Source organism: Saimiri boliviensis, chromosome 6 (genome assembly GCF_048565385.1).
Source record: "Saimiri boliviensis isolate mSaiBol1 chromosome 6, mSaiBol1.pri, whole genome shotgun sequence".
In the NCBI taxonomy this organism is placed as follows: domain Eukaryota; kingdom Metazoa; phylum Chordata; class Mammalia; order Primates; family Cebidae; genus Saimiri; species Saimiri boliviensis.
This window is the reverse complement of record NC_133454.1, coordinates 83982099-84006258: the sequence shown is the minus strand read 5'-3', so window position 1 is coordinate 84006258 and position 24160 is coordinate 83982099. Positions and strand designations below refer to the sequence as shown.

Below are 24160 nucleotides of genomic sequence, written 5' to 3'. Positions count from 1 at the left end.
TGCAGCCTTTGACCTTGCTGGCTGAAGCAATTTTCCCACCTCAGCCTCCGGAGTAGCTGGGACTACAGGCATGTGCTACCATGCCTGGCTAATTTTAAAATTTTTTGTGTAGACTGGGTCTTCCAAAGTGCTGGGATTAGAAGATGTAAGCTGCTGAGCCTGGCTAGGAAGCAGTTCTTAAATTATCAGTACTATCGATGAATAGACCTTGTATTTTTCCTTGTTTTGTTCTGTTTTCCTTTGAGTTTCTTTTCTAAAATATAATTCATTGCTGTTTTTTTTCCATCTTTTAATGAACACATTCACATTTCACTGTGGATACTACATTAGTCATTTGGATATTTGTTGAATCTTGTTTTTAAATTTTTTTTTGTTTGTGTCTTTTTTTTTTTTTTGGAGACGGAGTTTTGCTCTTGTTACCCAGGCTGGAGTGCAATGGCGCGATCTCGGCTCACCGCAACCTCCGCCTCCTGGGTTCAAGCAATTCTCCTGCCTCAGCCTCCTGAGTAGCTGGGATTACAGGCATGCGCCACCATGCCCAGCTAATTTTTTGTATTTTTAGTAGAGACGGGGTTTCACCATGTTGACCAGGATGGTCTCGATCTCTCGACCTCATGATCCACCCGCCTCAGCCTCCCAAAGTGCTGGGATTACAAGCTTGAGCCACCGCGCCCGGCTTGTTTGTGTCTTTTAAGAGACAGGGTCTTACTCTGTTGCCCAGGCTGGGGTGCGGTGGCACAATGATAGCTTACTGTAGGCTCCACCTCTTGGGCTAAAGCAGTCTATCTGCTTCAGCCTCTTGAGTAGCTAGGACTATAAGCATGTATCACCACACCTGGCTAATTTATTTTTAATTTTATTTACAGAGGTGAAGTCTCGCTATGTTGCTCAGGCTGGCCTTGAACTCCTGGGCTCAGATGACATCCCACCTCGGCCTCCTGAAGTGCAGGGATTACAGGCATGAACCACTGGGCCTGGTCCTGTTTTTTAATTTTCTAAATTAAAATGTGTCCTTTCATCATGTGAATTTTTAGTATATATTTAAAATTTAAGTATTTGTTGATTTCTGCTTTTTTGTTCTATTTTACTTTTGGCATCATGGCCAGAAATTTGCAAGATTTAGACATTAGAAAAAGGTATGTTTTGGCTATTTACTGCAGGAATCAGATCCAAGTGTGAGGGCGCCTAAAGCTTATATAATTTTGAGGACCCTCTTTAGGAAAGAAAATACAAGATTATGTACATGAGAATATTTGTTTAGAATGAGAAAAGGTATCTGTGTATGCAAGGGGTCTCAAAGTTTAACTTTGTGTTGGATCTGTCTGTGCTTTAAAACACATAATTTTGGCCAGGTATGGTGGCTCACGCCTGTGATCTTAGCACTTTGGGAGGTTGTGGCGGGTGCATCACTTGAGGCCAGGAGATTGAGACCAGCCTGACCAGCATGGTGAAACCCCGTCTTTACTGAAAATAAACAATTAGCTGAGCATGATGGTGCATGTGCATGCCTGTAATCCCAGCTACTTGGGAAGCTGAGGGAGGAGAATCACATGAACCTGGGAGGTGAAGGGAGGTTGCAATGCATCATTGCATTCCAGCCTGGACAACAAGAGCAAAATTCCATCTCAAAAAAATGTGCCTCTGTGTGTGTGTGTGTGTACATGTACAAATTTGGTGTACATGTATTGCATCCGCATTAATTTTGTTCATTACTTTGTATCATATGTATATTTTACTACTTTACATACCATAGATGTTTTTCTTCTAGTAAATCTAAGCTTGAATTGATTTGTACTTTTTTGTTGCCTAAATATTATTTTTACTATTGCCTGTTGGTATTTTAAAATTTTACTATAGCTCTTGCAAAGTAAATTTTACCATGTTTGATGTTCTTACACTTGTCTTCCTGGCTTAACTAAATTTGTAACATTATTTTTCTCACTCTTGGAGTTTCGCTCTTCCTGCCTAAGCGGAGTGTGATGGTGCGATCTTGGCTCACTGCAACCTCCACCCTCCGGGTTCAAGCAATTCTACTGCCTCAGCCTCCCGAGTAGCTGGGATTACAGGCATGCGCCACCACACCTGGCTAATTTTGTATTTTTAGTAGAGATGAGTTTTCTCCACGGTGGTCAGGCTAGTCTTGAACTCTTGAGATCTCCCGCCTCCTGCCTCAGCCAAAGTGCTGGGATTACAGGGATGAGCCACTGTGCCCCACCATTTGGCTATTTTTCTCTCTTTAATGTTATCCTTGTGTATTTTGTAAGCACTAGAGTGGTAGATTTTATTTTTTAAAAATCCCGTCAAGACTTTTTTTTTCTGATGAAGCCATTTAACTTTGTCACAGCTACATTTGGTCTAAATTTGGCTTCTTTGAGTTTTTTCCTCCATGCTTTCCTATGTTTGACCTGTGACTTGAAAGAGACAACATCCATTCTCATTACCTACGGTATGGGAAGAAGTAAATAAAACCTTTTCATCCTTGAATTTTTTTTCTCTGTTGAGTTGTTATAGATAAGAAGTATATATGAATCTGTGAAGAGTTGTTAGAACCTAATTAAATTATATACTGCACATTTTTCTTTTTCCCTGAACTATTTAGAGGCTGGCTAAATAGGGGGAAATTTATATTGTGTGGGTTATGTTGTGTCAGTTTCTATGGAAATTCTGGTAGCAGTCATACAAATAATTTGGCTTATGCATGAGATCAAGTGAAGAGAAAGGCAGGTAGAGAGAGAAGCTCAGGCAATGTAAGTTTAGTTTACTAGAACAAATTAAAAGGCAGTTCTATGGATACTGATAAAATGTTTCTGAAGGTAACATAACAATGCTTTACTTTTTTAGTGTTAGTAATAGCAAATTGCATTTGTTCTTAAACATTTAGGAAGGGCATGGAATTGTTTTTCTTTCTCTTCATCCCCACTTCCTCTCACTATAATTGTGTAAGTAGTAAGATTTTTTTCCCCTCCTCTTAACGCTGCAGAGGACAACTTCCTTTATTTTGCATTTTTGGGTGGTGGTTATAGTACTTGTTTTGAGGTTTGACCACCCTCTCTTTAGCTATTTTTATTTTTATACACCACTTGAAGTGAGTATACTCAGTGGTATTTTAACTATAATAATCTTCTGTAACGAAATTCATGCATGCATAATATGTCTTAAAACTGTTGTTTTGATTTAGTTTGGTTTAATTGGTTTATGCTATGTTTGCTTCATCTTAGTTTTTAAACAAGTGACTACTTAGTTTTCCACAGCGAAACAGAATAGCAAATTCATATGCTTAATAGGATTGAAATTTTTATTTTCTTTTTGATGTTATTAATGATTTGAGATATGACATAGGAGTTTTAACTGCTTGATTGCTTAGTGTCCTGTTCCCCCCACCCCACAAATAGAGGATGTGTTGCTCTTACTGAAACTCTTGATTTTGTCAAGTCAGCTGGAATAAAGGTATAGAAGTTTTATGCCTTAAAATTCTTAGTAAACAAATTTCAGAATTGGTGACATTTGATGATAATTTTATGTTTGTGTATTTACAGTGTTTTCTAAAACTTTATCAGCATTAGAGAGCACATATTCCCTGAAATGTTTTCATATAACAATTTATGTAGCTGAGTTTAATCTGATATGTGTGATTACTTTTTATTTAAAATAAAACTTAGGCATCTTGTAAAATAGTTAACAGTGGCATACTTCCTGGCATAGAAATTCAGTATACAAAATACTAAAAACTACACAATGGCAACAGCATTTAAAAAGCTATATAACAGTCTAGTTACTTGTTTTAAGCTCTCACTATTTCCGGTTTTGTGGAAAATAAATATAGCATGAGGTAACATGCCCTGAGATTTTTCAGATTTGCACATATTCTATGGAAGCCGCCTTTACTACTATTTTTGGATTCCATGCTATGGGATAATGAGGTCACTTTTAGCATTATTCAAGGAAAGAAAACCAGGTTCCCTCAAAGGGATTCTAATACATGTCAATGTTTTGCTGAATGCTTTTCTGTAATATTCCTAGAGAACATCTTAAATTCAGAGAAGGTGATGAGAGAAGCATAGTGAGATTCCAGACTTCATCCTCCTTCAAAATTGTATCAATTGCTGCTCATTCCCCAGCCTCCACTCCATTCCACAGTTGTACAGTATTTTATGCAATACATAGAATTTTTACAAACCAAATAGAAGATACAATGGAATAAGATGCCCCTTTTAGAACAGCAAACAAAAAGACTGTACTTCCACACACTTAAGAAATGTGTGTTAAATTTTTTTACAGTCTTCCATACAGAATTCTAAAGCAAATGTTAAATTTTTTTAAGACAAAAAAAAAGACTCAAATAAATAGAAAAAGCATACTATATTTTGAGATATGAAGACTCAGATTCTTAACAGTGCCAATTCTAATAGTTAATCTGCAAACTTAATGCCGTTCTAAAATAAAAACACTAAAAGGATTAAAAGAAACCACCAACAGTAAGTTACTCTTGCTGAGGTAAGTGCTAGTGCAGGCTCATTTTGTAGTAAGACAAAGCAAATTCAAGTTACTTCTCCAGTGTTACAAAGCTAGGAAGTGATGAATCCAGGCTTCACATCAGGGCGAGTTTGAGGGCTCAGATACGATGATAGCTAACATGTAGTAAGCATTTACATTGTTGTACATTATCTTTCCAGGTGAAGTACTATGCATTTTCTCAATTAGAATAGCATCTTAATGTAAAACTTAGGAGGCTTTGCTAGGAAGAATCTAGAGATAATACAGGCTGTGCTTAGTGATTTATGAACCCTTTGTAATCCCTCCCCTCAATCTTGCTTTGTCCACATGCATAAGCGGTTGTCCCAGCATCATTTATTGAGTAGTGTTCTATCCTTCCCATGTGATCTGCTCTTTTATTTATATATCAAATTTCATTAATATGGATTTGTTTCCAGGCCTTCTGTTTTGTTCCATTAGTCTTTTTTGCCTATTCTTGTGTTGTTTCCATTCTAAATTTCATAGAGAATAGGATAAATTTCCTTGCTGTGTTCATTCGGTAAATTGATTGAGCACATATATTGGAGACAGTTGCTATGTGCCAGAAACTTTTTAGGTGCTGGGAAAATGGCATTGAGCAAAACAAAAAAATTCTCATGAATCTTACACTTACGAACAATTTTTTGGCTATTTTTTTGCTTATACATTTTAGGATCAGCTTGTTAAATTCTGTGAAGAACCCAATAAATTTAAAACAAATTTAAACTGGGTCAGTTAAGGGAACACTGATTCAGTATCTTGACAGTTTTATCCATGAAGAGAATGCTTTTATACTCATATACGTTTTCCTTTTTTTTTTTTTTTTTTTTTTTTAAATTTTTGGCCTTTGTTTAAAGCTTAATTATTCCTTTCTCTAAAGGTCTAGAATATATTTTTACTAGAGTTAGCCTTGGGTACCATATATTTGCTATTGCTGTTGTAAATGGTGTTTTTTTATTTGACTTAAGGTTTCTAATAGCTTTATATAGAAGTAGTATTGATTTTTTTGTTTATTTTTTGGGCAGGTTGAGGGGACTATGTAGACTTTTATATCCAAACACCTTGCTGAATTCTAATTCCAATCATTATTCTTTATATTCTGTTGTTTCCTGTATAATCATATCAAATATATGCTTTAATAATTTGTATGCCACTTAATTTTCTTATTAAATTAACTAGGACCTCCAGTGTAATGTTGAATAAATGCAGTAATAGTGATTTTAATGAGTTTCAGTGTAAAAAGTGTTGTTCACTGTAGGTTTTTTTTTTTTTAAAGGCAAATGTGACATTTTCTTGGGCCTTTTCTGTATCTCATAATATTTTTCTTTAGTCTGTTCATATGGTAAATTATATTTGTAATTTTTAAAAAGTCTTTTCCTGGATTCCTGGGATATATTGGTCATAATGTATATTCTTGTTTACATATTGTTGGATTTTGGATTCTTTTTGTTAATATTTTACATGTGGACTTTGTTTTCGTGTATGTTTATTAGTGAAATTGGCTGTAATTTTCATTTTTTATTAATGTTCTTGTCTGGTTTTGGTATCCAGATTATACTAGCTTCACAAAATGAGTTGGGGGGAGTATTTCCTCCTTTTCTGTTCTCTGGAAGAATTTGTGTGATACTGGATTTACTTGTTTCCTGAAAGTTTGGTAGAACTTGCTTTTATAACTTTCTGGGACAAGTTTGTGTGTGTGTCAGTGGGGGGAAGAGGAGAAAGTTTATTTTTTCTTCCTTTATTAATTTATTAGTCATAGGGCTGTTCAGGCTTTCTAGTTATCCCTTTTTTTTTCCTTTCTTTTTTTTTTTTGGAGGCAGGGTCTTGCTCTGTCACCTAGGCTGGAATGCAGTGGTGTGATCTCACTTCACTGCAACATCTACCTCCCAGGCTCAAGCAATCTTCCTACCTCAGCCTTCCCAGTAGTTGGGACTAGAAGTGCATACCACTACGCTTGTCCTAGTTTATTTTTTTGTTTTGTTTTTGATTTTTGTAGAGACAGGTCTCATTATGTTGCCCAGGTTGATTTCAAACTCCTGGGCTTAAGTGATCCTCTCATCTCAGCCTCTCAAAGTGCTGGCATTACAGGTGTGAGCCTTCTAATTATTCTTTTTTTTTTTTTTTTTTTTTTGAGACGGAGTTTCGCTCTTGTTACCCAGGCTGGAGTGCAATGGTGCGATCTCGGCTCACCGCAACCTCCGCCTCCCGGGTTCAGGCAATTCTCCTGCCTCAGCCTCCTGAGTAGCTGGGATTACAGGCACGCGCCACCATGCCCAGCTAATTTTTTGTATTTTTAGTAGAGACGGGGTTTCACCATGTTGACTAGGATGGTCTCAATTTCTTGACCTCGTGATCCACCCGCCTCAGCCTCCCAAAGTGCTGGGATTACAGGCTTGAGCCACTGCGCCCGGCCCCAGTTATTCTTGAATAAATTTTGAGTTTGTATTTTTCTGGACAGATGTCCATTTTGTCTGTGTTTCTTATTTATTGCATAAAGTTGTTCATAGTATTCTCTTTTAAATGACTCCTTTAGCTGTAGTTGTGTTCACTCTAGGCTGTCCTTTAGTTCTTGTTAGCAGTGTTTGAAGAGATATGTTTTTTAGTCTATCCATTGAATTTTTACCATTAGATTTTTATTACAGTTAAGTTCTCTATGTTTCCTCTTAAGATCTTAGTGGTCATTCTTTTTTTATTTTTTAAATTCACATTTGTCTTGATTGGACTGATGGTCATTTTTGGTAGCCTCTTGCTCACTTGTTTGTGATTTCATTTATTTATTTATTTATTTATTTATTTATTTATTTATTTATTGAGACGGAGTTTCGCTCTTGTTACCCAGGCTGGAGTGCAGTGGCACGATCTCGGCTCACTGCAACCTCCGCCTCCTGGGTTCAAGCAATTCTTCTGCCTCAGTCTCCCGAGTAGCTGGGACTACAGGTGTGCATCACCACGCCCGGCTAATTTTTGTATTTTTAGTAGAGACGGGGTTTCACCATGTTGACCAAGATGGTCTCGATCTCTTGACCTCGTGATCCACCCGCCTCGGCCTCCCAAAGTGCTGGGATTATAGGCGTGAGCCACCGCACCCGGCCCTCATTTATTTATTTTTAACATTTAATCCAGAATTTTGTTGGAGATGGTCGATAAAATTTTAGCAAGGATGTTATAGATAAGAAGTTTGAGATAAATTAGATTGTGGCTACTTTAATACATAGATACAGATCTGGATTGCTCTGTTTAGCCAGTAACGTGCGTATTACAAAGGAATTACTTAATAAGTGTTTAAGCTTTGCTTAGTTAAAAAAACATTCGGAAAAAATGTTATTTGTGGGAAATATAGAAAGAGCGAAATTAAATGTCAAGGATATTTGTGTGTTTTTTTTTTTTTTTTTTTTTTTTTGAGGCTGGGGTGGGGTGTTTGTGTTGTTTTTTTTTTTTTTTGGTTTTGTTTTGAGACAGTCTCCTCAATTTGTCACCTAGGCTGGAGTGCAGTGGTGTGATCTTAGCTCACTGTAGTCTCACCCTCCTGGGCTCAAGTGATCTTCCTGCCTTAGCCTCCCAAGTAGATGGGGTTACAGCTGCCCATCACTGTGCTGGGTGCTTTTTTTTTTGTTTATTTTCGTAGAGATAGGGTTTCACCGTGTTGCCCAGCCTGGTCTCAAATTCCTGAGCTCAAGCGACCCATCTGCCTCCACCTCCCAAAGTGGTAGAAATATAGGCGTGAGCCACCGTGCTGAGCACATTTGATATTTTCTGATGGCAGTTATCACCTATTTGGTTGGGTATATTTGCTTTGAGAGTTAGACTGTGATCTCTTTTGGGGAAAACACTTTTATTGGTATTGTTTTCTTTTTTATGCAGTGTCTAGCATAGTAACTGTTAAATAGTATATAGTCAATAGATTTATTATAGTTAGGTAGATAGGATTTTAAAACTATTAAACAAAGTTCAGTTGTAGTTAATTATAATAAACTAATCATTATCATATGATTACAGTACAAGGAATGATACCAGAAGCCACTGATAACTAGATCTGGATTAAATATACCTGTTAAATGTATTGTTGGGGGTCAAAGTAACCAGAACACATTTTCAAATGTTGTCTTCACCTCACTCAAACAAGGGTGAGCTCAAATGGAAGCAGGGGAGCATTTAGTGACAAAAACATAGGAAAGGCAGAATTTCAGAAATGGATCAGACTTTCAATTAGAGACTAAATTTTTAGCCAGTAGCAAGCCAAGGATGGTGGAAAGGGAGCTAAATCTGATATTTCCTTTATTAAGAAGGAGCCATCCAACCTGGCTAGAAGTGGTCATAGGTAGGCTAAAGTGGTTTTAAAAGCTAGACAGCTCCCTTGCTCTTCCCATTCCCACTTGCTCCTGGATGATCAAACACAAAACACAAGACATGGCAAAATAATAACAAATGTAGCACCACCACCCCCACAACTCCCATGCAAGGACTTCAGAAATTTTGGTGATTTTTGATCATTCTTTTAAGTGTGAGTATAAAGAATGAGGGACTTTAGTACCATTCTTGTAGAGTTCCCTTCCTTGTCCCACTACCATTTCACCAAGGGAAGTTTATTGAGAACATCTAAAATTTGCTATTGATTAGTCATGTTAGTGGAAGGAGGAATGGTATGGACATAAGATTTAAAAATACTGATGTGCATTTACTTCTTTGCAATCTTTTTTCTTTTTGTGAGATGGAGTCTTGCTCTGTTGCCTAGGCTGGAGTGCAGTGGCTGATCTTGGCTCATCGCAACCTCCGCCTTTCATGTTCAAGTCCCAGCTACTCAGGAGGCTAACGCAAGAGAATCACTTGAACCTGGGAGGCAGAGGTTGCGGTGAGCTGAGATTGCACCACTGCACTCCAGCCTGGAGACAGAGTGAGACTCTGTCTCAAAAAAATTCATAGTTTTCCCACATTTTACTGGTTACTACTTTATACAGCTTTATGATTGTCAGGTTCTTAAGAAATGAATTTTGACTTAAATTCTTTTATATTTTTATTTTTACCAGTTCATCTTATTTAAGATAAATTGACAGTATGTTTAATATCTTTCATAAAAGTTCCCTCCCTGTGTTTTTATTTTAACCAGTTTTAACTTATGTTTTTGTGTAACCTTTTTAAAAGCAACAAAGAATTGATTTAAGGGGAAATCTCTGGCCTAATTTGAAGTCGAAGTTTAACTCTGAAGGTTGTATTAATGAGTTTCTATAGGAAAAACAGTCTACTGCTATTATTTTGTTTATATATTGAAATTAGATAAATGAAAGAATAAGTAAATGAGAGCTGCTTAAGACGCCCATTAAAAATTTTTGTCTTGATTAATTTCCAGTCTGAGAGTCAATTGATCTGCCTTTTGGTCCTGAGCACATTACTCTAGACAAGCATGCAGTCATTCTAGGTATACTGCTGTTTGAAAAACAGCTTTAAAAAGATGTTAGAACCTGGGAAAAAAGATCTTGCTCTCTTGTGGTTTCACAAGGTGCCAAAGGTTTGGTTGCTTCTACGTTTCACTGAATTGCTTTCTGTTCAATGAATAAAATCAGCACGGTGCATTAGAACTTTGCAGATTCACTGCAAAGGAAATAGCAGGAGGCAAAGTGACCTCAAATGAATGTGGCTTTTTTTGTGGGGTATGGTGGGTGGGCAGTGCTACAACTAAATAAACAAATTGAATTTTGCAGGAAGAAGACGTTTAACTCATCTTTATGCTCTCCCATGATGACATTTTTCTTCTGCTATCATTCCTGTTCTTTAAATATTTTTAGAATGATTAGTTAATTGTAAACATGTAACATAGCTACAGTTGAATTTTAAGTTGTTTTATAATTGTCTATATTTTTCAAGTCCATCAGTAAACTGAAATTATAATCTTGTTTTTGTGGCTTTGATCACACAACTTTTCTGCACTCTGAAAAATAAAACTGATACTTGCTTCTCTTTACCAAGTCTTTTAGGTAGGTGTATTACCTTTTATCAGTTGAGTAAGATGTTTTGAAAATATTTTAAAGGGAAAGTAGTACAAATCCTCCATCATGTATGGTAAACTTGCAGTTACCTGTGCTCTCAGAAGACAGAGGGAATCTGAATAGTTGATATAATTTTTATTTCAGTACAGGTCATACTCCCATACCTTGGAAAAAGCTGCTTTTCCTGCTTGGCATTATTGCCAAATGTGAGGATTGACGGGGGTGTGTGGGGAGATGGATTTGAGAAAACCTGGACATTTTATTTTATGAGTCTAGAGAAAGCAGGATCAATACATTTATTTTTGTTTACTGAAGGTAGCTCTCAGTGTAATGATGTGGTTTGGGGCACAGAATCGAGCCAGAACTGCTGTGAATCAATTTCTGCTCCATACTTACAGGCTATGTGACTTTGGGCAAGTTACTGTAAGTCTTTCCTCCACCTGTACTTTTTCCTCACCTGTATGATGGAGACAATAAGACCACTTACTTTCATGTACTGTGAGGTTTCAGTGAATTAATATGGTAAAGCACTTAGTGCCTGACACATAGTAAACTATAGCTGTATTGTTGCCAAGTCAGTAAGTGTAATTCAAAGTCTACAGATATATTTTCCTGAAGGAAGTTGAAGTTTAATACTTAATTTTTCTAAAAATCTGATTTTTAGAAAATCTGATATTTACTTCTGAAAGTCCGAAGTGGGGACTGAAAGAATCAACAAAATCTCCATGTTTGGGTTATCTTTCCTAAACACTCTGCCTTCCTCAGCAATCATTTCTTCTGTCTCAGCTGTTCCACTGCCCTGCTGAGCTGGAGTGACCACAGCACTGGGAGACACAGGTAGATCCACACCTTGCTGGGCTCAGGAGCTTTGCTGTGAGAGAAGGGTTTTGCTTTTCTCATCAGGATACTTAACTGAATAGGCACCATCTCATCCCTGGGCACTCAAGTACTTTTTTTTTTTTTTTAAACAGTCTCATTCTGTCGCCCAGGCTGGAGTGCAGTGGCACAATCTCAGCTCACAGCAACCTCTGCCTGCCGGGTTCAAGTGATTCTCCTACCTCAGCCTGCTGAGTAGCTACAACTACCGTCGCGCACCACCATGCCCAGCTGATTTTTGTGCTTTTAGTAGGTAGAGATGGGGCTTCTCCATGTTGGCCAGGCCGGTCTCAAAGTCCTGACTTTAGGCGATCTGCCCACCTTGGACTCCCAAAGTAGTGGGATTCTAGATATGAGCCACCATGCCTGGCTACACTCAAGTATTAAAAGAGGTAAACATCCATATAGGATTTATTAGGATAGTTATTCATTTCACAGGGATTTCTCTTGGGTTTACACATAGCAAAGCCTTCAGGGGTTTGTGAAGACAGGGTTTTCTTTTCCTGTTATAAAGTACAGCTTTAGTCTTAGCAGTGAGGGGAAATATAATGAAAATGATTTCTTTTTCCTTCCTGCTTCCCTTTAAAATAACATGATTCTGTTTTAGAAATGTGGTTTATTTTACAATTGTCCTCTTCATACATTTATTTATTTATTTATTTAGAAACAGGGTCTCACTCTGTTGCCCAGGCTGGAGTGCAATGGCACAGTAGCTCACTGCAGTCTTGCACTCCTGGGCTCAAGCGATCCTCTTGCCTTGGCTTCCTGACTTCCTAAGATTACAGGTGTGAGCCACTGTGCTCAGCTCCCCTTCGTATATTTAGAGCCTGCAGTGATTTGTTTCGTAGGGAAAGATCAAGGGGAAAAACTAGTAAGTTAACTAATTGTCTCTTGTTGATAGAGTCTACATTTCTTTTTTTTTTTTTTCCTGTTTTTTTTTTTTTTTTTCTTGAGACAGAGTCTTGCTCTGTTCAGGCTGGAGAGCAGTGGCGCGATCTTGGCTCACTGCAGTCTCTACCTCCCGGATTCAAACAATTCTTATGCCTCAGCCACCTGAGTAGCTGGGATTACAGGGGCCCGACACCACACTCGGCTAATTTTTGTATTTTTAGTAAAGACAAAGTTTCACCATGTTGTCCAGGCTGGTCTCAAACTCCTGACCTCAGGTGATCCACCTGCTTTGGCGTCCCAAAGTGCTGGCATTATAGGCATGAGCCACCATGCCTGACCTAAGATCTTATTAATACTGATGTTCTGCATCTTTAAAGTCTGTCTTGCATTTTGCAAATAAGTCTGTTCTTGGTAAGGTATATGCATTTTGAATTCTTTTTTTCCCCAACTTAGGTGATTGAGAATCTGTAGAACTCCCCCAACACCTATTAGAGTAGAAGTGTTAAATGGCAGTACATTCACATTCCATGGGACCTTTTTCTAAATTTATTCTAGCACTTACCACATAAACTATATTATCTCCTCCATTGTAAGGCACACATTAAAAAAATATCTTAACACCTATGTAATTAGGGTGCATCTTCTAATTGTTGGCATCCTCCTGTTAACAAAAGGTGGTACTTGTTTTGTTGTCTTGCCTCTTGCCTCCTACTTGACTCTTTGTAGACTCCTTGAAGGCAGGATCTGATACTCATTTACTTTTGCTATTTCCAATGCCTGATTTGCATTAGAACCCTAAGTTTGGTGAATTACAGTGTAACTATTTTCAGGATGTCTTAATAAGTGTTAGTTGAAATGAGAGTTTAATCAGTACACATTTTGGGTTGTTTGTTTTGAAATGGTGTTACTTTGTCACCCAGGCTAAGTGCAATGGTGTGATCATAGCTCACTACTTCCTTGACCTCCTGGACTCAAGCAGTCCTCCTGCCTCAGCCTTCCAAGTAGCTAGGAGGACTGCAGAGATGTACCACTATGCCTGGCTTTATGAATGAATGAATGAATGAATGAATGACATGGTCTTGTTGTGTTGCGTAGTCCAGTCTTGAATTCCTGGGCTCAAGCAATCTTCCTGCCTTAGCCTTCCCAAGTGCTGGGATTATAGGTATGGATTGCTGTACCTGGACTCATTAGGATACTTTTTCAGGGAGAGATGTGAAAAAATGTAGAAAGGAGGGCCTGGAAAATGCTGATATAAATAGTTAAATGCTATTCCTACTTTTCCCTCTTTTGTAGTACCCCTTCTGTCTTTCTCTTTTGGTTGATTCTCTTTGGACTGATGCATACCTCACCAAGAAAGCATTGGTTTTAGCAGATGACAAGTGAAGTAAAAAGACTAAGAATTTTATATTTTTATTTATGACAGGCTAGCTTCTTTTGGATATTACACTGTGCTGTTGTCAGTTTCCATTATGTAAATGAGGAAACACAGTCAAGTGTGTTCAGAGACATAAAATTGTAGTCCAAGATGGTGCAAGAAGGACCATACTTCCTGTTCTGGGTTTCTGATCTGGGCTTTCTGCTTTAAAAGAATTCTCTTCTGAGCTACACTTTTTTTTTTGGTCATTTTTATTAGTTTAAAATTAATGTATTTTTTAATAGCTATGTGGTTTTGAGACTGAATTTTTACATTCTTTTTTATTTTGAGACGGAGTTTCGCTCTTGTTGCCCAGGCTAGAGTGCAATGGCGCGATCTCGGCTCACTGCAACCTCTGCCTCCTGGGTTCAGGCAATTCTCCTGCCTCAACCTCCTGAGTAGCTGGGATTACAGGCACGCGCCACCATGGCCAGCTAATTTTTTGTATTTTTAGTAGAGACGGGGTTTCACCATGTTGACCAGGATGGTCTCGATCTCTTGACCTCGTGATCCACCCGCCTCGGCCTCCCAAAGTGCTGGGATTACAGGCTTGAGCCACCGCACCCGGCCGTTGAATTTTTACATTCTTACCACAGTAAATGTTTGGTTAAAAAGGTGGAGTTGATCTGGTCTCCCTTTATCTTGCCTCTGAGTACCCTAAAATGTGGATTTAATTTTAGTGCTAGAAACTGTTTAGTCAGTCTAGTTGTTTTCACTAATTAATTTAAGCTTTTACATGTGGGTGATTAGAAAAGTCTTACCTAGAACAACCTCAGTTGGTTTTTTTTTTTTTTTTTTTTTTTTTTTTTTTTTTTTTTTAAGTAGACTTTAAGAACTTTAGAGTTACAGAAAATCTGAGAAGAAAGTACAGGAAGTTTCCATACATCTGTCACCCAGTTCCTCTACTGTTAACACGTATGGTACCTTTGTTAGAATTAATGAACCATTGTGGATACATTAATATTAGCTAAAGTCTATACTTTATTCACGTTTCCACAGTTTTTACCTGATGTCCTTTTTCTGATCCAGGATCTCATCAATATAAGACATTAACATTTAGTTGTCATGTCTTCTTAGGCTCAGCCCTGACTTTACTTGTTTTTGATGACCCAGCTATTTTGAAGAGTACTCATTAAGTATTTTGTAGAGTGCCCCTCTATTGGAATGTGTCTGATGTTCTTCTCATGATGGGTGTAGGGTTACGAGTTTTTGAGAGGAAGACCACAGAGGTGAAGTACTGTTTTCATCACATCATATCAAGAGTACATGCTGTCAGTGTGATTTGTTACTGTTGATGTTGACCCTGATCATATGGCAGAGGTAATGTTTGTCTGGTTTCTCTACTGCAAAGTTACTCCCTGCCCAAACCCTTTTCCATATTGTATTCTTTGGAAGGAAGTCATTCTGTGCAGCCCACACTGAGGGAATGAGGATGCTGTCTAATTTTGAATAAACATTTAAATAGTAGAGGGTTTAGTTTAAAAATTGACCTAGAGTTAGTGAGACTTTTGCTTTTTATAACAAAAAAAAAAATGGCTATTTAAATGAAATATTAAAACGTGCTTGCATTCAACTGGACGTGGTGGCTTGTGCCTATAATCTCAGCACTTTGGGAAGCCAAGGTAGGTGGTTCACTTGAGGCCAAGAGTTTGAGACCAGCCTGGCCAACATCGTGAAACCTGGTCTCTACTAAAAATACAAAAATTAGCCAGGCGTGATGACGCATATCTGTAGTCCCAGCTACTTGGAGGCTGAGGCAGGAGAATCACTTGAACCTGGAGGTAGAGGTTTCAGTCAGCTGAGATTGCACCACTGCACTCCAGCCTGGGCAACACAGTGAGACTCCATTTCAAAAAAACAAAAACAACAACAAAAAATGTGCCTGCATTCAAAGATTTGGTTTGCCAAGAATTTTCAAGCTATTTTTCATTCTCAGTATTTCAACCTTTGCTATTGCATGGCAGCTGTTAGGTGTTCCTCTTTATTTTACGGCATCTAATTGATAATTATTTTTTGAAAAAATGTAATGGAAATGTGGAAGACCATTAGTCAAAAGCTCTTGAATAAAATTTGTTAATATTGCTTTTCTGCACTTATTTCTGCATATATTATTTCTAAAATTGAGGATTTGGTTGATATGTAAATATGATTAGAGACCAGAACAGCTTAGGACCCAAAATGATCAAGGGAAAGCACCTTGCTGGAAACCCCCATGACAATAAAACTCTTCTTGTAGTTCCCGTTTGTGTGTTTCAATTATAAGGCTTATGTTAAAATTAGACCAGAATTTCCATCATAGACTCTCAGTTTCATAGTTGTGTAAGTAGCATATAAACCTAATTGTAAACAAAGGCATTTAGTGATGGGCCTTATTTGAACAATTTAAGATCAGGCTGTTTAGCTCACAGGCTAGAAAATACATGTCAAGTTTCAAATTTTAAGTTGAGAGATTGTGAAGATGGGCTTTGGTTCTAAAGGTGAGTTTTGTAATTTTTTCTAACGATTTTCCAGATTTTCTACAATGAAGACATGTTGTTTTATAACAAATACTAAATTATAGATAATTGTTAAATTCTTTCTTCTTTAGTAATTACTTTTGAGACTTACTACATTTTAAACAAATCATTATTTTGGTTATTTTCCTACAACTACTCGAACTTTAGTGTTATTTAATTCCATTTACTGTCTTCTACCTTTCGTATTTTTGTTGACTAACTGGAATTTCTCTAGTTTAGAGAATGAAAACAATTACTTCATGGGTCTATCTAGTAAATTGCAGTGTGGTCATCAGTATCATAAATTGTAATGCTAGTACTGTTAAGGCAGCTTTATATTTTGTTCTAATAGCTTGTGAGTAGAAAAAATTATTTCTATCATTTGTTTCTCTTTGGTTTATAGACATATAAAAAATAATGGGGCCAAATTTTATAGATGAGTATGTATCAATTTCCTATGTCTGCTGTAACAAATCACCTTAAACTTGGTGGTATAAACAAAGAAAATTTAATTTTTCATAGGTCATAACTTCAAAATCAAGTTATTGTCATGCTGGTTCATTCTGGAATCTGAGGAAGAATCATTTCCATGCCTCTGTCCTGGCTTCTGGTGTTTGTTGGCAGCCCTTTATGCTCCTTGGCTTGTTTGTGCACATATCCCTGCCTCTGCCTTCATGTGGCCTTCCTCTCTGGGTTATTTTCTGTGTTTTTCATCTCACCCTCCTTTCTCTTATAAGGACAGCAATGATTGGATTTAGGTCCAAGAGCATCTTACCTTAATAATAACTGCAAAGACCCTATTTCCAAAGAAGGTCATATTCATAGGTACCAGGTATTAGGAGTTGGAGATATATATATATATATATATATATATATATATATATATATATTTAGGTGCTACTATTAAAGCCACTGCAGTAAGTAAAACTCTTCCTACATTTGCAAATAAGCACTATGAAAGTACTTTTACTAAATGGAATAATAGCTATAGAATTTGACCTATATTATATGCATATAAATGTGATTCAGAGTTTAGTTACGTGTTTACTTTCTTTTCATGTGGTTTACAATTGATGTGGGATTCTTTTACTATGAAATTAGGCTGAACGCATATAGACAAGCTATAATTCATGTCTCTGAATGGTGTGAGCAGGGTCTTAAATTCTGTGAAGATGGGCTGTTTAGCCCTTGACTTTTTAAACCTACATACTTAGGTATTTTTATAAGATGAATGTTTATATGCGTGGTTCCTTTTAATATGAATCACGTTTGTCTCCACTTAAAAGTTTAAAATTAGCGATCTAGTCTGATTTAAATTTGTGTGCCATAAGAAGAGATTTTATAAAAACTGAGAATTGCTAATAGAATGAGGTTAAGTAATCAAAAGTAAGAAGGGTGGTCCTGGGTATGAATAGACAGCCACTTTCAGAGAAGTGCTGGCCCAGGCTCCAGGCATGTGGTTTGGAGGGAAACTGGTAAGAGCATTCGTTGCTGCTGCTTTCCCATTTTGAGATGAACACAATGAGGAATTTAGTTCTTTGTATTATTAGGAAAGTAAAACAACAGTGATAACAGGTGTAAAATTGTTTCTTGAATTTAACTGTGCTATAGACGCATGCATATGTCTCCACTAAAACATAGCTCCACAAGTGCCAGAACTGGCTGGGTGCAGTGGCTCACGCCTATAATCCCAATACTTGGGGAGTCCTAGGTGGTTAGGGATCGCTTGAGGCCAGGAGATGATGACCAGCCTGGGAACATAGTGAGACCCCCATCTCCACAAAAAATGAAAAAATTAGCCAGGCTTCATGTCGTGTACCTATACCTATAGTCCCAGCTACTCAGGAGGCTGAGGTGAGAGGACCATTTGAGCCTAGGAGTTTGAGCCAGCAGTAAGCCATGATCGGGTCACTGCACTCCGGCCTGGGCAACAGGGAAAGATTCTGTCTCTAAAAATAACCCAAACCAAACCCAACAAACAAAACACGTGGTTGAACCATGCTGGTTTTATTCGGATTCAGAACCATTCCTAGCTTGTAGGTAGTAAGTACACAACGAGTATTTGTCAAATGAATAAAACTCAGTATGTAATAGATGCTCGTGAAATCGATGTGGCATTTCAGGATGTGTTTCATTCTTTTCAATGGCTGTTTGCTATTCTGTGATAGATATGCCATAATTCATTTAACTAGTCCTGTGTTCTCCTGTTAGGGGCATTTAGGCTATTAAGAGTTTTTCAGGCCAGGTGTGATGGCTCACACCTGTGATCCCAGCACGGGAGGCCAAGGTGGGTGGATCCTATGAGGTCAGGAGTTTGAGACCAGCCTGGTCAACATGGTAAAACCCCGTCTCTACTAAAAATAAAAAAATTAGCTGGGTGCGGTGGTGGGTGCCTGTAAGCTACCTGGGAGGCTGAGGCAGGAGAATTGCTTGAACCTGGGAGGTGGAGGTTTCAGTAAGCCAAGACTGAGCCACTGTACTCCAGCCTGGGACGACAGAGAGAGACTCTACCTCAAGAAAAAAAAAAGTTTTTCACACTAACAAAGCTACCGTGACACATCTTGTTTGTTTATGTATGTTTATATGTCTTTGGTAGTTTGCAGTGTTAATTTCCTTCATTAATGGCTATATTCTTGTGAAACAGTTAAGCATATTTTACTTTATTTTTATTTTTGTAATATATGTATATTTTATTGCACTTTAGGTTCTGGGGTACATGTGCAGAACATGCAGGATTGTTGCATAGGTATTTACATGGCAGTGTGGTTTGCTGCCTCCATCCCCATCACCTGTATCTGGCATTTCTTCCCATGTTATTCCTACCCAACTCCCTATCCCCTGCTCTCCTTCCGTTAGTCCCTCACAACAGACCCCAGTGTGTGATGCTCCCCTTCCTGTGTCCATGTGTTTTCATTGTTCAACATCCGCCTATAAGTGAGAACATGTGGTGTTTGAGTTTCTGTTCTTATGTCAGTTTGCTGAGAATGATGGTTTCCAGGTTCATCCATGTCCCCACAAAGGACATTAACTCATCATTTTTTATGGCTGCATAGTATTCCATGGTATATATGTGCCGCATTTTCCCTGTCCAGTCTATCATCGATGGGCATTTGGGTTGGTTCCAAGTCTTTGCTCTTGTAAACAGTGTAGCAGTGAACATATGTGTGCATGTGTCTTTATAAAAGAACGATTTATAATCCTTTGGATATATACCCAGTAATGGGATTGCTGGGTCAAATGGAATTTCAATTTCTAGGTCCTTGAGGAATTGCCACACTGTCTTCCACAATCGTTGAACTAGTTTACACTCCCGCCAACAGTGTAAAACTGTTCCTATTTCTCCACATCCTCTCCAGCATCGTTGTCTCCAGATTTTTTAATGATCTCCATTCTAACTGGTGTGAGATGGCATCTCAGTGTGGTTTTGATTTGCATTTCTCTAATGACCAGTGATGATGAGCATTTTTTCATATGTTTGTTGGCCTCACTTATGTCTTTTGAACATGTCTGTTCATATCCTTCTTCCACTTTTGAATGGGTTGGTTTTTTCTTGTAAATCTGTTTTAGTTCTTTGTAGATTCTGGATATTAGCCCTTTGTCAGATGGGTTGACTGCAAAATATTTTTCCCATTCTGTTGGTTGCTGGTTCACTCTTAACGGTTGTTTCTTTTGCTGTGTAGAAACTCTGGGGTTTAATTAGATTCCATTTGTCTATTTTGACTTTTGTTGCCTTTGCTTTTGATGTTTTAGTCATGAAGTCCTTGACTTTGCCTACGTCCTGAATGGTTTTGCCTAGGTTTTCTTCTAGGGTTTTTTATGGTGTTGGGTCTTACGTTTAAGTCTTTAATCTATCTGGAGTTAATTTTAGTGTAAGGTGTCAGTAAAGGGTCCAGTTTCTGTTTTCTGCATGTGGCTAGCCAGTTTTCCCAACACCATTTGTTAAACAGGAAATCCTTTCTGCATTGCTTGTTTTTGTCAGGTTTGTCAAAGATCAGATGGTTGTAGATGTGTGGCATTGCCTCCGAGGCCTCTATTCTATTCCACTGGTCTATATCTTTGTTTTGGTATCAGTACCATGCTGTTTTGATTACTGCTGCTTTGTAGTATAGTTTGAAGTCAGGTAGCGTGATGCCTCCAGCTTTGTTCTTTTTGCTTAGAATTGACTTGGCTATGTGGGCTCTCTTTTGCTTCCATATGAAGTTTAAGATGTTTTTTTCCAGTTCTGTGAAGACGGTCGTAGGTAGCCTGATGGGGATAGCATTGAATCTGTAAATTACTTCAGGCAGTATGGCCATTTTCACAATATTGATTCTTCCTAACCATGAGCATGGAATGTTTTTCCATCTGTTTGTGTCCAGTTCAACACATTTTAAAATACATTATTGAAATAGTTTTCCAGTATACCTGACCTATATTTTCCTAAATACATTTAAAGTACTTTTATTTTGCTGGGTGCAGTAGCTCAGACCTGTAATTCCAACACTTTGGGAGACTAAGGTGCGCATATCACCCGAGGTCAGGAGTTCACAACCAGTGTAGCCAACATGGTGAAACCTTGTTTCTACTGAAAATACAAAAATTAGCCTGGTGTATTGGCACATGCCTCTAATCCCAGTTACTTGGGAGGCTGAAACAGAAGAATCACTTGAACCCAAGAGGCGGTGGTTGCAGTGAGCTGAGATTGCACCACTGTACTCCAACCTGGGCAACAGTGTTAGGTTCTGTCAAAATAAAATAAAATAAAGTACTTTAATTTTTTGTTTTATTTTTATTTTTTAGAGACAGATTGTTGCTCTGTTGCCCAAGCTGGAATGCAGTGGTCTGATCATAGCTCACTGTAGCCTGAAACTCCTGGGCTCAAGCAGTCCTTTAGCCCCAAGCCTCTAGAATAGCTGGGACTATAGGTGTACCCCACCACACCAAGTTAATTTTTAAGTTATTTTTTGTAGATCTTGCTATGTTGCCTAGGCTGGTCTTGAACTCCTAGCTTCAAGCGATCCTCTCACCTTGATTTCATGAAATGTTGGAATTATAGGCATGATCCACTGTTTCTGGCCTAAAATGCTTTTAAATTTGTTCCTCCTTGAATCAGTGAAAATTCTTTGCTACAGAGTTTTGAAAAAAAGTATCAGAAGGAATGTGTATGCACATACTGTTTTGATTTCCCCTGTGGGATGGTTCTTGGCTAATCCCTTGAAAGGAAGTATCAGAACCTATCTATCTATCCATTGCATAGCAAGACTGGGAAGGAAAGCAGTAGCCACAGGATAGGCTATGATTTGAACACTGCATAAGAAACAAGGAAGAATTCCTCCCATGCCTAAGAGAGGTGTATAACCTTACGGTGGCCATATGTCTGTTTGCCTAGGAAAGTCCTGGTTTATGCCTGTTGTCCTGATGTATTTATTATTAGCATCCTCTTTCAGTCCCAGTTTGTCAGTAGCTTATGTGGTCACCCTATGTAATCTTTCAGCTCTTTTTTTTCCTTGTCTGTAGTGAGAGAACAGTGCCTGGTATGTAGTAAATGCCATATAAGTGTTTGCTGTCACTGTGATTAATATGATTACTTGACCTATCAGCAACCCTTATCTTTTCTTCCTTCTTCAATTATTTCTTCTCTTCGCATCCTGGTTACCATTTTCTTGGTTCTCTTCCTACTTGTAGCTGCTCCTTCTCAGTTTCCCGCTTAGATCTTTCTCATTTTCCTAACCTCCCAACAGTACCCCAGGTCCCAGTCCCTGTTGTTTTCTCTGTCTGATTAGTCTTGTGATAATGCCATCTATCTCTTGTTGACTTCCAAATTTGCCTTCAGCCCCACCTTTTCAGTGAAACCCAGACTCATTTCTGTAGTAGGTATCTAATGAGTGTCTTAACAGAACATGCACAAAACCGCTCTGTATTCTTGCCTCCATTCTGTACCCCACCAGCCTGTCCCAGCCCAGTAAATGGTACCACCATTCTTACAGAAAAACTTGGTATCATCTTTGAGTTCTTTCTGACAGATTCTATATCTATATCCAGTTTATCTGCAAATCGTATAAGTTCTCCTTTGGAGGTAAACACAGACCTGGCCACTTTACACCTCTATTGAAGTCACCTTTGTTCAAGCTGCTATTTTCATGATTTACCACGATAGCTTCTTAAGTAGTCTCTTTGATTTCACCCTTGAGCTATAGTCCAATCTCTGACTGCAGCTGGTGTTACTTTTCATATGAAAGTCAAAACATTTTACTCATTTGCCTGAAACCCTCTAGTGTTTTCATTTCACTTGAATAAAATCCTAAGTCCTCACTGTGACCTGTAAGCCTCTGCCTGCTTCCCTGTTAATTTTCTGAACTCATTAACTGCTCTCTCTTCTGTTTGTTGTGTAGCCACACTGGCTGTTTTGCTGTTCCTCAGACATGTTATAGTACTCTCACCGCATTGCCTTTAACTTAGTGTTCCCTCTGCCTGGAATGATATTCTAGATCCCAGCATAGCTCACTCCCTCAGTTGATCCAGGATTCCCTTTTCCAGTGTCACATTGTGAGTGGAGCCTTCTCTGGCTATCTTAGGCAGTATCACATCCTCCCCTCCAGCTCCTGCTGTTACCAGCCCCCTTCATTTTTCTTCAGAGTTCGTATCACCTTTGATGTATTATGTTTTCTTACTTGTTGGTGGTCAGTGCTTCAAGAAACTGCCAGCCTTGTGAGAGCCTGGGATTTGGTCCTCGGCTCCCAACACAATGTGTGGCACGTTGTAGGTGCTCAGTATTTGTAGATTAAATGGGCTGGTGTAACTGAACCTAGGAAAGATTCTTATGGCAGTTTTAGCAGTTTAGTAGTAGAACATGGGCTATGGAAATCACCCTCTTTAATTCTAGTTTTGCTTCTACAGATTATTCTCTGCTCTAGAAGAGGTGAGAAATAAAATTGGGGTTTAGGATATTGGTAGATAACAGTAGATAGAGGGGAAACGAAGTAAAAATGGAAGTAACAGTCCAGACTGGGAAGTTAGAACTGGAAGTGAGTTGGTTACCTGCCTGTTTATGGGCAGCCTTCCATTTCTAAGTTTGGAAAGGAAAAGAGCCAATTTTTAAATGCCCATTTTTAGTTAAGCAGTATACCGAATACTTAGCAATATCATTTAATCTTCACAATAGCCCTTTCGAGTAAGAATCATTACGTTCATCTTTTAGGTGAGGAAATTGAGGCTTAAGAGATTAAATAACCTTCGCAAGATCATACAGCAATTAAGCGGAATATGTGGGTCTGCCTGCCTCCAAAATACACGCTCTTTACTTCACAGCATCTAAAGGGGGAGTCTGTGTGCAGTAGTTCACATTTCATATGGAGCTGTAAAGTACGGAAAGTTTTCACGTTTTACTCCTTGTAACAAACTTTTGAAAGTAGCGCTCATCTCAGCTTTGCAAGTAATTAAATTTGTTGTCAGTGATGAGTGACTTGCTGCAAATCCTTCAGCTATAAAGTAGCAGAGGTAGGGCTTCAAACAGATCTTCCTCATTTAAAAATCTGACATTTTTCTGTGTTTCACAAATTTAAAACAAGGAAATTCTCGATAGCACTTATAAATTATATTTGGCATAAACATGTCATAATAAAATTATATAGCTGGAAAGAGTCTTAAAGAGGTCATGAAGAGCAAACTCCTCATTTATAGATGAGAGCCAGGAAAGAGGTTTTCTCATCTAGGAGCACTCAGCTAGTTGTATAGCTGGACTAGAATCTAGCTTTTATTACCGAAGAGTTTATGTTTAATCTGACTAGGTCTTTCAACACTCTTTTATTCCTTATTTCATTCACATATTTCAAATTTGAAAGCTACAAGAATTATTTTTCCTTTCATCCATATCTCCCAGCAACCCAGTTCAGCTTTCCACAGATAATCAGTTTCTTGTGTATCTTTCCAGAGATATTTTGTGTACATAAAACAAATACATAAACTGTGGGTATTTATTTAACAACATATCTTGCAGATTACTCCATATTAAT

At 38.1% G+C, this 24160-nt stretch overlaps 1 protein-coding gene across 7 annotated transcripts in view; it reads left to right on the top strand.

The window, feature by feature from the left end:
- The window catches only part of RRAS2 (RAS related 2), an 88036-nt gene that overhangs the window by 33875 nt on the left and 30001 nt on the right, over nt 1–24160 (top strand). The window contains exon 1 of one of the 7 annotated variants that reach the window (XM_074401119.1): nt 14502–14994. The exons of 5 other annotated variants lie outside the window; for them this stretch is intronic. In XM_074401119.1, the coding sequence (XP_074257220.1) occupies nt 14986–14994 (9 nt within the window). In that variant the 5' untranslated portion in view covers nt 14502–14985. Of the gene's footprint in view, nt 1–14501; nt 14995–15616; nt 16152–24160 lie in introns of those variants that run through there. One more of the 7 variants, XM_074401120.1, reaches the window with a different exon arrangement.